Raw genomic sequence first — 15,532 nt, forward strand, 5'->3', positions numbered from 1 at the left:
GGTCGTTCAAAAAAAAAAAAAAAAAAAAAAAAAAAAAAAAAAAAAAAAAAAAAAAAAAAAAAGGCGGTTCCAAAACGGTTTGCTTTCTGCGTTTCTCCCGAGCCAGCCTCCCTTCTCAAGGGTTTGAAATTAGAGATGGGAGGGGAGGGGCGTGGGGGTTGGGGAAGTGGAAGAGGTAAGAAAATGCAGACACCTACAGTTCTGAGAACTGCTGAGAGAAGCCTTCCTTTCCTCTCTCAGACTTTCCTTCCTTCCTTCCGCGCAAATAAAGCGGCATTTCTCAATCAGCCACCACCAGTCTAGCATGGACACCCTCCGCTGGCTAGGGAGAGCGTCTACAGCAAGAGTGTGTGTTTGAAATATGGGTAATCTTGATGGTCCTAAGCTGAGCCTTTGGTATAAAGCACTGGATGCTAAGAAAATAAAATAGTGATTCCAATCAAAACCTATTCAAGGAGACTTTTTACCCTTTGGGATGGATGAAGGGGTGAGGGTAGAGGGAAAAGATAAGGGGAGGGAAAGGAACCGGGCAGAAGACAGAATAGCATCTCGTTTTCAGAAAACCTGTAACATTATCACAGCTGAGAGCTAAAGGGCTTCTCCCAACCAACTTTGATCCAACTATTGAAATCGAAACTTGCAAACCCGACCTGAACTACTTGCAATACAATATCACAGCTACTGTACTGTATGTCATTTTAACCCAAGTCACATGCAATCCTTCATTTCAAACATGTTAAAGACTTGCTAATAAACATATAAAAGAGGGACCCTGAATCATTGCGTTTATTTATTTATCTATGCCAAACGTTTATTAGTGAAATAGTCCTGAAGATATAATTCTACATATGGCGCTTTGATTTCACATAATATTTAAGAAAAAAAGACAAAACACATAAAATTAGACATATAATTCAAAGACCATGGTACAACCTTTATCTTTTTTTTTTACTTCAGCAAACAAAAAATGTCAAATGACATGAAAAGTGGCAAGTCTCCTGACAATAAATAATAAATTACTTTATAATTTTTGCAATGCAAGAGCAAACAAAAAAAGTTTCCTTTTTTTTCCTCTTTATTTCCAGAAAGAGCGAAAACAGTCATTTTTAACCAATAACTATACACATCTTTGGGGGAAAAGTTCTTGGACAGACACAAGTCAAACACAATCCCGAGACGCTTGTGGCAAAATAGAGGTAACCTTGTTGCAATGCTTTGTAAGTTGGTTTTCAAATCTGAATTCAAAAACCTTTAAAGTCGCTTCAGACTTCTTGATAGAGGATGGATCTCAAAAAAAAAAAGGGGGGGGGAAGAGAAATAAAGAAAAGGAAAGGAAATAATAGGAGAAAAGGCAAAAGTAAAAGAGAAACCGGCTACAGGGCATGCTAAAGAGACCCAGAATTTCAATTAACCCCTTGTCAATATCAACTAAAAGCATAGCAAACCAACGCAGCTCCGCCTTCCTGAAAGGACTCTTTCAGCCACTGAGGCCAGTTTCTTCTGCTCTGTGCTGGAGCTCCTGTTTGGCAAGGCAATGACCAATATAGAAACAGCACCATTCAGAATAGGGTGGACTAGAAAATTTTCTATTTCTGCTTTTCCTCTAGATGTGCAGTGAAATGAAAATGCTTTTTTTTTGAGATCCTTGAATATAAATCCTCTACGTTTTAAAAACGTCTTTTATTATTATTATTATTCTTTTTCAGTACTCCTAAGGTCATTTGAATAGCATATGTTGGGCTTGGGGTTTTGTTTGTTTTTTAATTCTAGTAAAATCCCATGATTGTCTTCACAGTGTTGCTACCATATCACCTTGTCATTAAAACAGACTTCGTGCACTTCATGGAGCGTTCGTTTCTTGATTCAGTTTTCATTGACTGGGTCGTTAAATACTTTTATTTTGGAGTTCAACATATCTTCCCACTTTCTCCAACAGGGAAAAGAAATACATCTGAATGAACAGTCCTCAGGCTTCAATAGGACTGGCTACCATGCTGTTGGGTGTATCTGGGAGCTGAGAGGACATCGACGCTACTTCACTGCCAGTGGAATTAGAGCCTGGTCCTCCTTCTGAAAAATTGACCTGCATGGAAGGTTGAGAAGTGAATAAAGGAGGCATCAACAGTGTCCATCGAAATATAAAAGTCTTATACTGTGCATACATGTGCAAGTTCCTGTACATAGACAGGAACATCAACAAAGATATCCATGCCTATAATGGAACTTTAACAGGCTTAAAGGAGGCCTATGAGAAGCAATTGAAATCCTCTCGCTTTCTCCATCTTCCTAAAGATCTCTCTTTGAACTCAAGCTGAATTCCCAACATTATGTCATATTAAATTATTTAAGAGCAAATGTGTTTCCCACTGTAAAGTGGCATCACAACTCTCCCATGAAGGCTCAAAATAAAATTAGCCTGCTGGCTACATGTAGCCCTGGGAGTAGGAAAGTTCTCTAGACATCAAAGTCTTTATTTTACAGTGTGACTGGAGATTCCTGGAACAATGATTAACTCTTTAGAGGGCTCACAGTGTGGTCTTGTTGCACGACCCCCCCCCTCTTTGCATGAGGGGACCCATAAACTATGCCTCATCACCTTATAGATATTTGGTACTCATTACTCTGAAATTCGCCCCCCCCTCAGGTAGAGATGCCTCCCACTCCTGCCTCAGATTCGACTCTGACTCTACTGCTCTCTCATCTGACACTCAAGTTTCAGGAGGTACTAATTCTTGTCTTAAAGCCTCTCCCTACTGTCTTTCTATTCAAATTTTGCCCAGGCAACGCTTCATAGGGACAGCTTCTTTTATTTAAAATAAAATTTCCCCTCTACTTCCAGAATTTATCTCCTTTTTTCCTTCTCTCTGTCTATTAAACTTTCTCCCTTGAAAGGTCCAGGGACTTCTCAAATTTGCCTGCTCACTAGACTGGCCCATTTACACGAACAGCCTGGAACCAAAGCCCTTTTAACCACTTGCCTCTGGCCAATCACCCTTATAACTGTTGACACAAGAAAGCAAATGCCCTCAGGGCACAGACTTGGTTGTGGTGGTGGTGGGGGCAACAAAAAAAAACCTATCCTCAACTGATGCATTAGCTTTGTCTCTAAAGAGAGGAGTGTCTTAGGACACAGCTTCCTTTTGAATAAAACAGGATCTATGGGGCTGATTATATTCTAAGGTGAGAAAAAAAAAACCTAAAATATTTGTACCATACCGAAAAGGTTATATTTTTAACATTTTTGTTTATCTTAGCCTTTTAGATGCAAAAATGAATTAACTGTCTTCTTTTGATGGGTGTGTAAAACATTAGGGTGCTAAGACAGGTTTCCACAAGTTAAATGTATATTGTCTCTGATTGACAATACTCATGTTCCTTTTGGTATATAATTGCATCATATTGAAACTCATTTGTTTAAAATGTTTAAGAGGTCCTATGCATTAGATTGAGATATCCTTTGAAAGAAACATGGCAACAATAAATATCAACCAAAGTATTTGAATAACCATTGTATTTATGACATATATGAAAATGTGTGCTGCTTATGGATAACACCATTCTATATTATTACACTAAATGTGTAATAATGTGCATTTACTTTTACTTGAACCTATCACTAATTGCAGGTAGAGCAATAAACTACTAATTGCTGATCCAAATGCCAAGGTGATGTCTGAAGTCCTTGCAATTTTTAACAGTTTAAGGTATGTGATATTGCCACCGTTTGTACTTCTGCACACATATATTACTTAGGCACCATGAAGTTCATCCCACAAGACATGGGTCGTTTGTAGAACGCCCCCCCCCCATGTAGTTATACTCTGCTGTCTCATTTTTAAACAAAGATTCACAAGAGATCTACTTTCTTTGTACTTGCTTCCCTCTTTGGCCATCATCTTTCTTTCTCCCCAACACTGGCACAAGGAGCACCCTCCCCCAGTGGATCTTTCAGTGTGTGACTTTTAAATCAGAACCTCCATTCTGTTGGGAATTCAGGCCCTCTTAGTTTGGGAGCTGACACTTACCAGTTGCTGAAAAGCAGGCTGATCTATGTCACTCTGCAAGGCGAAGTCACTCAGTACTTTCCAGGGCGGCTGGTAACTTTGCACCTCTACTGGGTTAGCCTGTAAACCACCATCGTGTCTCTCCGGACTAGCAGCCACCATGGGAGTTCCTGTCATCCCTTGGATATTCTGTGAATAACCCCCCATCGCCACATGTTAATGAGCAAACTCCCTCCCTCCATTGTCTGCATGGGCTAAGCAAATATGCCCAAGTATTATCTTATCTATATAGTGGCCCAGTATTGATTTAGTTAATCTGCTGCACCTATGGATATTAGAGTTCAGTTTTATTTTTCTACTTCTGTGGGCTGGATTATTAGACTGGCTGGGATCTTACTAAGACAATTCGACTACAACTATCATCTTTCCCTTCACAGTTTATTCCCCAACCCCTCCCATCCCCTTTATAGGCCACAGACTCCCAGAAGTAGAAAGCTGAGGTCCAGTCAGGCCTCTACCAGACTTCTCACACTGGTTTCGAGGTAGTTTGGGCTAGGTGAAGATTTTCTCCAAGCACTCTTCCTTGCAGAGCCAGACCCCACTCTCAAGGCTTTTGGAGGTGGCTGCTTCTGCTCAATTATGCACTGAGTACCCTTGTTCCTCGATACATCCTGGCCTGCCGGCCAAGTTTAATGACAACATATTTTATGGCATTTAAAAATAGGATTGGAGTAGTAAAAAGGAGGAAAAGAGAAAGAAACCCTTTAGCTTAACTTAAGCAAGGGTTGGGGGAGAAAGGGGAGTTTTGCCCAAAATTATAGTACCAAAGGTTGTAAGGAAGCTTTGGGCCCCACCTGGTAAAGTGTATTATCTGTGTGGGCCCCTTGAAGGGCTCCCATATCTCCATCAAGAACATGGCAGGTCTCTCCAAGTGTTGGGATGGGACCAGATTTGCTGGCCTGATGGTAAGCCCATTGAATCATGTTCTAGATCAGTTCCCAAAGTGTTGTCCTTTCCAGTCCCGGCAACTTTAAGGACCCCAATGCTTGTAAAACCTGAGCTGAGACCTCACTGGCACCTACACCGGGAGAGAACCACTGGGTCCTTTTGGTTCTAGGTGCAGTTGATGTGAATACCATGGACCCCTTTTGGAGCCAGCAAAGGATGGGGGCGCTGCTCAGACCTGTGCAGTTTCAAACCAGCCAGCTCTCAGTCCTCAGTACTCTATACAGCTTGGTTGAGGTGGAGGTGAGAGGATCTCCTTTGTCTGGGCTGCTTGCTTGTGCTTGGCTAGGTACCAATCCATCAGTTCACGCATACTGGCCCGATCTTACAAGTTGCCCTACCACCCCCTTGCTTGGCCTCCGGGGCTACTCACAGTTTTGTCATTGGGCTGCTGCTGTTGGAGCTGCTTCATCATGATGCTGCGCTTCTTGTCCTTGCACCTCTTGTTTTGAAACCAGACTCGGATCACTCGGGGGCTGAGGCCGGTCATCTCCACTAGTTGCTCCTTCATGAGCGCATCTGGCCGAGGGTTGGCGGCATAGCAGGTCCGCAAGGTGTGCAGCTGCTTCTCGTTGAGCACAGTCCGCACGCGGGTGGTCTTCTCAGGCTGCTTGTGGACGTGAGGCCGCAGGGCTGGCTGCCTAGCGGAGATGGGCTCGGCTATGGGGCAAAGGAGCTTTGTGAGCAGGCCACCAGCCCTCTCCACTTCCCACCCCAGTTAGAGCTCAGCACACCGAGAAGAAGCTCAGAAGGAGGGTAAGGAGGGAAAAGAAAACTTGCTCCTTCATCCATAGAGCACAATACAGACTGCTGGGGGTGGGGAAAGATGCAGCCCCTGCCCTTACTTGTGTCCACTGCAGAATTAGCCAAAGGAAGCCCAGTGGTGTCTCTACCCGCATCAGAGACATTTTTTTTTAAACCAATACTTTTTCTCCTTCCTAGTCTTTCCTCATAACCAGAAAGACACAGATTACCCCGACTACCCTCACCTCCAGCCTCGGCTTTCCCTTCTGGGTAATAACCATAGTGGGTACCTGAAAATAAAACGCAGAACACCCCCAGTGACAACCAGAGACACTACAAGGCTGGACGTCTGCCACCGAAAGTCAGAGAATTCTGCCAGGAAGCCTTGAACTTTGATTCCATGGGCCAATCATACTTAGAAGCTAAAAAAAAAATTCCTGTATTCTGGCTATTCAAATAGGCCTGTCTTTCTTAGTATTAAATCGGCGTGGGATGTTCCTGAGACAAGCTGACCCCAAGCAAATGAAAACTGAAACTCTGTTGAACTGTCTAGGCTTGAGATAAACGACTGCTGGAGAATGTCCTTCCTTTCCCTCCCAGTATTTCAGTCTCTCCTGCGTTTCTCACCCTAGGCTCTGCCCCATGCCTGCTAGTTAGAAATCCCCCAAGACAGAATTCCCAGAGGAGTCAGAAAGGGGTGACTGGAGGTTGGGGGAACGTTGTCATTTCCTCACCTCTAGTATTTATTAGGGGTTAATGACTTAATACTAAATGAGAAGGAGGGAGGGAGCTCTGCTTCAGACTGGAAGACAGGTAGGAAACGATGTTCTGCCGTCTCACTGCCTTGGCTCTAGTCAACCCTTATGTTTCCACTTTCCTTTATGGGCAACTGGTCCTCTGATGTGGATGGTACAAACCCACACCTTCCACGACCCCCTGGAATCAGGCCCAACACCTATGGGGTCAATTCAGAGCTACAGCTACAGGCTTGGAGGTGAAATTCTCACCAAATCACATAGAATGAATGGCTTAAAGAGGCAGGCTCCTTTTAAAAGGCAATTACTGCAGATTAGGCTGTTGACAGTTTTAAGTTACAGCCCTGTGCAGTACTGCAGTGGCCGACACTGTATCTTTTAGGGACCTGTTTTCTGACAAAAGCATAAAAATAAAATGTAAAAACCTTTTGGGTTGGAGAATAAATCTCACGGAGGGAAAAAAGAATGTGGGGAAACTAAAAGCCTTGGGGCTGCTTAAGCTTCCCTCACCGGGCTAGGGAGGAAACTCCTGGAGACCCAGGGCTCCACCCCTTTAATTAGGCAGCAGCTAGGAGAAAACCTGGCAGCGAGCTGAAGCCCATTTTCAGTAAGCCAGGGGTTGAAGGCCAAAGTAAAGCTGACAGTACTGTTTGGGCTTGTGTATACATGTGTGCACAAGAGGGGTATGCTGTGTGTACCCATATATAGACAGACATGTAGATGTGTAGATGCGTGCTTGTACATTCAAGGTAGATGGTGTGGAAACTTGCTCGAAAGACGAAGAGCACATGTAGTTTATTGCAAGCCAGTTTCAGAACCACCTTGTGGCCCCCAGTATGCAGGAAGGGAGGTTTTTTACTTAGCCCCGCCTGCCTATCCCCAGCGAGCCTCCCTCTGGGTAGAGTACCTGCCATTTGCAGTGGCCGTGCAGGATGCAAGGGACTGAGAGGGTCTCCAGCCCCAAGGCTGGCCCTCTCCACCACATCGTGATCCGCGCGGCAGAAAAGCCCATCCTCCCGCAGCGCGAATTCGTCTCCCGGGATGAGCTGTCGGCTGCAGGCTACACAGCGGAAACACTCGATGTGGTACACCTTGGAGCGGGCGCGCATCACGAAGTCGTTCTTGCTGAAGCCTATGCTGCATTTGGCGCATTTGATCCCGTACAACCTGCATGGAAAGGCCCCGGCATGGGAAAAAAGCACAAGGAAAGGGGATGACTTCAGGCAGTCTCTGGCCCAAGGTGGCCAGCAACCCAGGCCATAAACACTGACCTGTCCTGTGGGGAAAATCATTAGTAGTAAAGTTGGACAGAGTATAGAAACAATCTCCTCTCTTCACCTCTGTCCTTCCCTCCCTCCCTCTCCTCCTCTTCTCTCCCTTTCCCCTTTAAACTCCACTATTTGACAAGAGGAACCTTTGTGGGAACCTCTGTGTCTGTTTCAGTTCTACCTCTTCATTCAGAAACCCAGCTCAGGGAACATTTACTGAGGGATTCTAAACCTGGAGATGGGCTCTGGTAACCAGTCTCAGGGCTATTCTTGCAAATTCTAGCTGGGGGGAATGCAGGGGACATTGGTGATCAGTAGCCACATGCTTTCCATTTTCTATCCCTCAATCTTTACTACTAAAAACATATCTGAAATTGCAACAAGAAAAAGCATTTGGTTGGGGACTGTCACCCCTACTCCATCTATGGACACACAATTACAGATCAGAGTAACAAAATGAAGCCTTAGAGGGTTACCAGATTCCCAATACCAAAGGCCTTCCAGTATTTATCCAACTAAAGATTTTCCACAGGCCACATGTTAATGGAACATTCCCTCTCCATTCTTCCTCTTTTATTTGAAAATAAAACAAAATGAAAAACAGCTTCTGTTCCCTCAGTCCGTTTTTCTTAGGTTCCTGAAACATCTACCTCTATTTCAGTTAGCCTGAGAGCTAAGGCTAGCATGACAAATGAAAAAAAAAACAACAACAAACAAACAATCAAACAAACAAAAAACTCACTTCTAAGATCTTCCTCCTTGCTAACCTTTCCTTATCACCCGGCAGTCCCTATAGGTTCCATCCATCTACTGTTTGTTGCATTGCCTGGTTCCCACTACACCTATCAGTTATTCCTACACAGAGACTGGAAGAGATAGGACGCATTCACACAAAGGAGGGGGGGCATATTGTTCCCTCAAGGGGAGAGCTTAAAATCAAAACGGTCACTCCGTCCTGCTTTTACAGCTATAGAACCTCCAAAGGGTTATGCATGAGGGTTCTCATATGGAAACACACACACACACACACACACACACACACACACACACACACACAGGCGAGAGAGAGAGAGAGAGAGAGAGAGAGAGAGAGAGAGAGAGAGAGAGAAAGACAAACTGGAGAAAAGTAAAAGCAATTGAGTTGCAAATGAGTTCGTTCATCTGCAAATAGACACATCTAGAATTAGGCAGGTTTATGTACAACTGGCCAAACAGCATCTCCTGAGGAGTACGGAGTAAGCATGCTTTGAGGGTCGAAGTGGGCTCTCCCTCTCCAGAATCCCGAGTGTACAGTCTAGTCAAGTAAACAATGAAGACGGCTTATTTGTCAGGATTAGATGGCAGATTTGAATTTTTTGTCTTTCTGCCTCTCCAATGCAAGATCATCTATTTTATAGGATGAAGACTTATTTTGCCTGTACCCAAACCATTTACCAAATCCCTCCCCTTTTCCTGCATCAGACTTTCTCCCACTCTCCTCAAAGTATTAAAACAAAAGGAAAAATGCAAACAAAACTCTCCCTTCTTAGGGCTGACATGGTTTAGTTTTATTAATCAAGTGTATATCCTCCACTCCGAGATTAAAAAAAAAAAAAAAGGCTGGGCATTGTGGGAGTGGAAGAAACAGTGACCATATTTTAAATCATAACTAAACTTTAATGAAAGTTCTCAAGCTGCAAAGCCCCTTACAGCTGAGAAAGCCCATTCACTTCCGAATTTAAAAGCGGCTATATTTCTGCTATCACGGCCATAACAGTGAAGCTGCGGAAGGACTATCTTGCTTTATATTAGAACCAACGCTGTTCCGTTTAGAAATTCTCCTGGCTTTCTAGACACACAGGTCAGAGAAAACTTGAAAACAGTAAAACCTTGCAAAAAAAAAAAAAAACAGTTCCTCTGTGGGATTGGTCTTGTCCCGTGGGGTGATTGCCTCATTTTATCAGTTACTAGATTTTAATGTGAGAAAGGAAGCTGTTCAATTACCTAAATATACCAATTGTTCACAGACAGAGGATGGGCAATTTGATCTGCTCTGTCTAATTCATCAGCCCAGATAAGATAAGAAAGAAAAGACAGATATCACCAAAGGGTTAATATTTAAAAAGATTAAATTTCTGGTCCTCTTTTTCTGTTTTGTAAGGAATATTTTAGTTGGTTTTGAAATTCTCTACCAAGGAGGACTCATCCAGAAAGTAAAGGGTTCCTTCCGTGTTTGTACTTGTTTTTCAAAAATCCTTTGCTGAAACATTTGTCTGTTTCACGGCACCTCCAAAGACTGTTTTAAGTCAGTGATAAAACAGAAGTGCAGATCAGCTGCTAATCTATATAGTGCAAATAGATATTTTTTAAGTTTAAAAATCTAAACTTATTTGCCTGAATTTTGTTGGTGTTCTCAGAAGAAAAGTATGAAAAATGAAAAGAATTTCATCAAAAAATTCCAAGAGTCATTAACAAACCCTAACAACATAATTTATGAAAGCTATAGAGACACCTCCCCACCCCCAGAGACATGAAATGAACAACAGCTTAATTTTTGAAACACTTTTGTACACTGGAGCCTATAAAGAAAACGCCGGAAAAGAAAGACAAAGCCACATAAAATAACAAACAAGGAGAGACACGGAGATCTCTGAAAAATAACGATGTGAAAATGGCATACCTGATATAATCTCTTTTACAGTAGGTTTTTCCATCCCTAACAAAGCAAGTACAGCTCTCGTCCAAATACTGATTACACTCCGCACATTTCAAGCATGCCGCATGCCATTCCAAATCCGGAGAAACCCTCAGAATATACTGATCGTGAATTTGATTGCCGCAACCAACACATAGGGAAATCAGACGTTTTTCTGAAATGAAAATAAATACATGATTGACTAACCGTTTACTTCCTACAGAGATAAACACACTTTTAGTGTCGTTCTCTTATAGGGTGTACTCTGGAAGAATTTTTTCTTTCCTTTTTTTTTTTTTCTTCTTAAATAGTATTGCACTTTGGGATGGTAATTGGAGTGTGCCATCAAAACCTTGACTCGCTTTTTTAAAAAAGGGAGGTGGAATATATATAAAATGCAGATTTGAATAGTCTACATTTGTAAGCCTAGCACGCAATCAAACCCGTTCATTTTGTGTTTTCTCCCCTCCTCCCTCTTTGCTATAATCATTAGGCAAGATTATGGATAAGTCAAGTCAAAGAAAAGGTTTTGACTAGAAGCGTTAAACCAACGCTGGGATGTCTGTATTTTCCGTGAAGCACGTACTTCAATAGCACAAGGGATGGATATTGTTAGAAGAGTAGACATCAATACAGTTGTCACTCGCTCTCTTTTGCAAGTCTAATGCTAATTCATATCTGCCGGTGTGGTTTGTACAGGCAGACCTTTGCTACATAATAACCTTCTCCGAGAGCTCCGGATTCCAGAGAAGGAAATCACCGCTAGGCAGCAGGCAGCTAGAGTTTGGGAGGGCACCCAGGCAGACTCAAACACAAGGTATGCTCAGTTTCCAGAAGATCGGAATTCGCATCAAACATGCAAGCGTGGCGACAAGGGGAAAAAAATACAAACACAGAAAACAAAACAATAACAACAGCAACAACAACAACAAAAGAGAACCACCGTTTCTACCATCTCTCCAGGCAGTGACTACAAATCCAAAAAGCCCTGGCACCAGTGCCCGAGAGAGAACCCCCGCACCACAACAGCATACCGAGCCCCGCAAGGTAAAACAGCCTCTTACTTTTTGGTGGATCGCCCATGTCTCCCATATCTGTAAGAGGGAGTAATGTCCACAGTGAAATGGTGGTTGGACAGTTGGAGAACAGCCCACAGAGAGGATGCTGGTGCTGTGGCTAGGTGGGAAACAGTGGCCCTCGGGGTTGCCAAGGCTGAGGGAGCCGCTGGCCGACTGCGCCGCACCCTCGCCGATCCGGGAGTCCGATTTAAGGCGGCGGAGTTGGCGGAGCGGAGGCGCTGCGGCGGCGGCGGACTCGAGCGGCTCGGGGCACCTCTCTTCCTTATCTCTTACTCAAACTTCTCAGCTCCAACTCAGCTCCATCGCCATTGGTCTGACGCAGTGCGCGGGGACGTCAGGCGAGCGGCTCGCCCATTGGCTGCGGGGCGCGCGGCGCAGCTGTTCTGATTATCATATTTCAGCCCCGGCGTCGCCGCGCGCCACTGCCGGCTCCGCGAGCCCGCGGGAGAGGATTAGGCCTCCTGAGGCCACTTCGCTCCCCAGGCTCCGGGTGGCCCCGGTCCCGGGCTTCCGCCTCCTTGCCCTCCGCCCCTTCCCCGCTCCTTCCCGGCCTCGCCGCGTCCTGTCGCGCTGCTCCTGCGCCCTGCGCTCCCCGGGTCCCCGCGATCCGCTGGCAGCGCTGAGCACGGGGCTTCCTTTTCTGCCGCCGGTGGCCACTGGCTGGTGGGTAGGTCCTTCCTGTGAACCGGGTCTCTCCCGGGCGGTAGGAAAAGGAGGGGAAACTTGGAACCGGCCGTTTTCCTCCCTTGGCTCCCACGCTGGAGCGCACAGCCCTGGGCTCCGGCGGCTAAGCCGCCTCTGGGATGGGTGCGTCTCTTGGAGCTGGCAGCCCGTGGCGCGCTAGTGGACCAACCCGGAACGGGACTGTTAGACCCAGAAGAAATGGTTTTTATGATTTTGTTCTTTTGCTTGTTTGTTTGTTTGTTTTTGTTTTTTTTACTGAGACCCTGTTGACCCCTTCACTTTCCAATCTCAGCTCTCCAAAGACTGGGGGTGGGAGGAAAGGGGCGCTTCTCGCCCTAGCGGACAATCAGGTTGGAAGCGCAAAGGTAAAAAGAAGTTAACTCTGTGGTCTGCTCCTTTCCTCCCTTCCCGTGAGGTCTGCTATTCAATTTAACTCTAGCACGAAAGTGTACTAACGTAGAGTCAGAGCACAGTACCCAAAAGTTTACAGCGCGCTCTCGGTCTCTCTACGGGTCTCTTGTCCACTCTTTTTAAAAGCAAAGGTGCTCCCCGCCCTTTGACGTTTCGGTAATTATAAGCGCAACTTTACACGACTCTCCCAGATTATTTTAAATCTGTTAGTCCGTAGGCGTGAGCAAGGTCGCCTACTCCCCTTCACAGATGTTAGCTTTTCTAATTCGTTTCCTCCGGGGAAGCCATCTGGAAGAGACGTTGGCCGCATCTCACCGGTAACTTTTGCCAATAATTTCTTTCGCGATTCCCCAAATCTCTTACAGTCTTTCAAAAACAGCTATTAGGGGTCTCGCAGAATCCCCCACGCTTCTCCCAGAGCCTACACCAGCCATTCCTTATCTAGAGAGACGGTTTTATCAACAAAAAAGTGGGGAGAGGGTGAGCAAACACAAACTTAGAAGGTTTCATTTGGTGTCTTGTTGCCCCCGAGAAGACCCAGGGGGTTAGGAAACCTTTCTTCGTATCTTTCCCCAGATCTAACCCTTGATAAAAACCTGTGAACCCTACCTAGGCCTCAGTGGCTGAGTTGGAAGGCATGTGAGTTTTCAGTGTACACACTCACAGAAAGAGAGTGGTTAAGAAGCATAAGTGTTTTGTTTTGTTTTATTCCCCTGACCCTGTGGGGACTTTACCAAGAACTCCAGTCTTATTTTGCTTTGTTTTCTTTCAGGAGAGGGCAGATGGGATCGCTTCCCTTCCGTGTTTGTTTGTTTTCAATTTTATTTTTTGTAAATTACTTCTAAGTGTGGGAGCAGGATGCAAAGTTGCGTCGACATAGGTTAAGTTTACCAGTTGTGTTTTGCTTCATTTTAACATTTCTGATCTCTGGTATCCTATGTGTACAGTCTTTTGTCAAGCTGCTTTTTCAGAGTCAGTGCCGGTAATCGCGGCACGAAGCAAGTTCTCCCAGTACATGGGCATGCTACTCTTCCATATAACCAAGCTGACCCAAATAGCACCAAAGATAAAAAGGGGATCCGAACTAATCATGTTTCCTCACCCCATGTTTTTAACCTGGCACTTAAAAGAAGCAGCAGCAGGACTCTCACTAGTCGTCCTTCCAAACACACATGGGCGTTCATAAACACAAATGGTGGTGTTTTAATTCCTCCAAACAATGCGTTATTACAAAGAATCTTCGTTGATATCAATTCCATGTAGAAAATCTACCATATAGGTTGGGATCAAACTTGCCGAGTAAGCAGTTCTGCCACAGTGTTGAGGATGGCTTGTTTCCCTTTTCTTAGCTCAGGACTTTATTGTAAAACAATCATTTTCTTAGTTCTTAGACAGATGAAAGACAAGATCCATGCAGAAGATACTCCCCTCAAAGGGAGAAATTTGAGGGAACTCAGCAATAATAAAGTCCCATGGTGAGTGTGCGCTGTAGATCTGTGTGCTGTGATTATACAATTTGCATTTAAAGATCCTGCAGCAAGCAACATCTTTTCCTTTCCCTGGAGGTTCTCATTTGACCCCAGATTTTCTTTTCTCCCTTAGTTGATCACTGTATGTCTATTTAACACATCAAGCATATCTGCGAAGTTGTCAGTGTTTTTATGGAATACATAAAACTGATTACATAAAAGTGATTAGCAATATTTTTTCCTGAGCACTTGATTGCAGGAGCGACCTCTTGTGTTCAATGGGGGGTTGGACACTCTCCTGTCAGAATTAGACTCCTTTTGACCTTTGTATGTTCTCAGGTCAAATATATATCCTTCAGAACAGCAGGGGTGTGAATCTGTAGTTGGAGCTCCTTCATTTTGAAAATGGAGTAGTGAGTGAAGTGTGGAGATGATATCCTTACCTTTCCCACCCCCATAGAAGATTCCAGTGCCTTCATACAATAGCGATGCTAAGATGTAATAAGTTCATCTGTGCTGTCTGCCCACATGCCCTGAACACACTTCCTGGAATGTGGTTGTTACCCCTAAGCTCGCTGGTGGTTCACTTAGGATGGTTTTGTGTGGCGGCTGCTGCTTCCTTTTTCTGCTTCACTTAAAAAGGAAACATTCCTCATTTTATCTAAAGTCAGACACAAAATCCTGAACATCATTAAATCACACAATTTTCCAAAGCTCTAAACATGCTCTAATTGCAATTGGCAAGTAAGAAAATACACCTTTAGAACTTAGTTATTCTCTTGTGTCTGGCAGATAGAAGTGATTCCTAAGTGTTGCTCTGAGAAGTCTGTACAATGAGAAAAGCTGTGCTTTCCCATCTAAGCAATATTGGGCATGGAGGGGGTGGGGCTTTGATCACTTTTCTTTAAGCCATGAATATGTTCACTTATTTATTCTCAGGATCCAGGAACCGGAATTTGGTTTGAACTAGTAGAACAAGTAGGCTGTCATTACTCATCTTAATGAGTAATGTATTCAGATGGAAAAAAATGCAACCAAAGGAAATACATAATTCGCCTTCACAGATATATAATTTAGGGGTCAGAATAGAGCATGGACAACTTTATTCAGTACTGAAAAAGACATGGAATGCATGTGTATATACCCCATTTCTTTTTATTTTGCCTGAGTAGTCTGTAATCACATAGAATAAAGTTATATGAACCACTGGTATCTTCAGTCGTGTCCAAAGATCAGACAAAACAATATGCCCTTTAAAGGAGTGAGGATTAACACTTATGTTCCATAGGGAGCAGGATGTGGATGTTTAAAGCTAATTTATTTCTCTTCCAGTTGCTTGTGGCTTGTTGGGAGTCTGGGGAGAGACTTCTCTGATTTCACCGCGGGGGTGAGGAGAGAGAGAGAGAGAGAGAGAGAGAGAGAGAGAGAGAGAGAGAGAG

At 44.2% G+C, this 15,532-nt stretch overlaps 1 protein-coding gene across 1 annotated transcript; it reads right to left on the reverse strand.

The window, feature by feature from the left end:
- Positions 1-475: 475 nt before the first annotated feature.
- On the reverse strand, positions 476-11,828 carry Isl1 (ISL LIM homeobox 1). Its single transcript, XM_027401217.2, has 6 exons — positions 11,515-11,828; positions 10,436-10,625; positions 7,416-7,675; positions 5,383-5,669; positions 4,026-4,193; positions 476-2,083 (listed from the first exon to the last, which is right to left on the reverse strand). The coding sequence occupies exons 1-6, from the start codon at positions 11,540-11,542 to the stop codon at positions 1,967-1,969; spliced, it is 1,050 nt and encodes a 349-aa protein (XP_027257018.1). The 5' UTR covers positions 11,543-11,828; the 3' UTR covers positions 476-1,966.
- Positions 11,829-15,532: the final 3,704 nt, after the last annotated feature.

The sequence above is a fragment of the Cricetulus griseus genome, chromosome 2 (assembly GCF_003668045.3).
Source record: "Cricetulus griseus strain 17A/GY chromosome 2, alternate assembly CriGri-PICRH-1.0, whole genome shotgun sequence".
In the NCBI taxonomy this organism is placed as follows: Eukaryota; Metazoa; Chordata; class Mammalia; order Rodentia; family Cricetidae; genus Cricetulus; species Cricetulus griseus.

What these genes read in the sequence shown, in the direction of transcription:
- Isl1 (XM_027401217.2), bottom strand. Translation starts at nt 11,542, where the DNA reads ATGGGAGACATGGGCGATCCACCAAAAA. An exon ending in CATGGGCGATCCACCAAAAA is followed by an intron (nt 10,626 to 11,514) that starts GTAAGAGGCTGT and finishes TTTTCATTTCAG; the next exon opens with AAAAACGTCTGATTTCCCTA. An exon ending in AGCCTGCTTTTCAGCAACTG is followed by an intron (nt 2,084 to 4,025) that starts GTAAGTGTCAGC and finishes CCTTCCATGCAG; the next exon opens with GTCAATTTTTCAGAAGGAGG.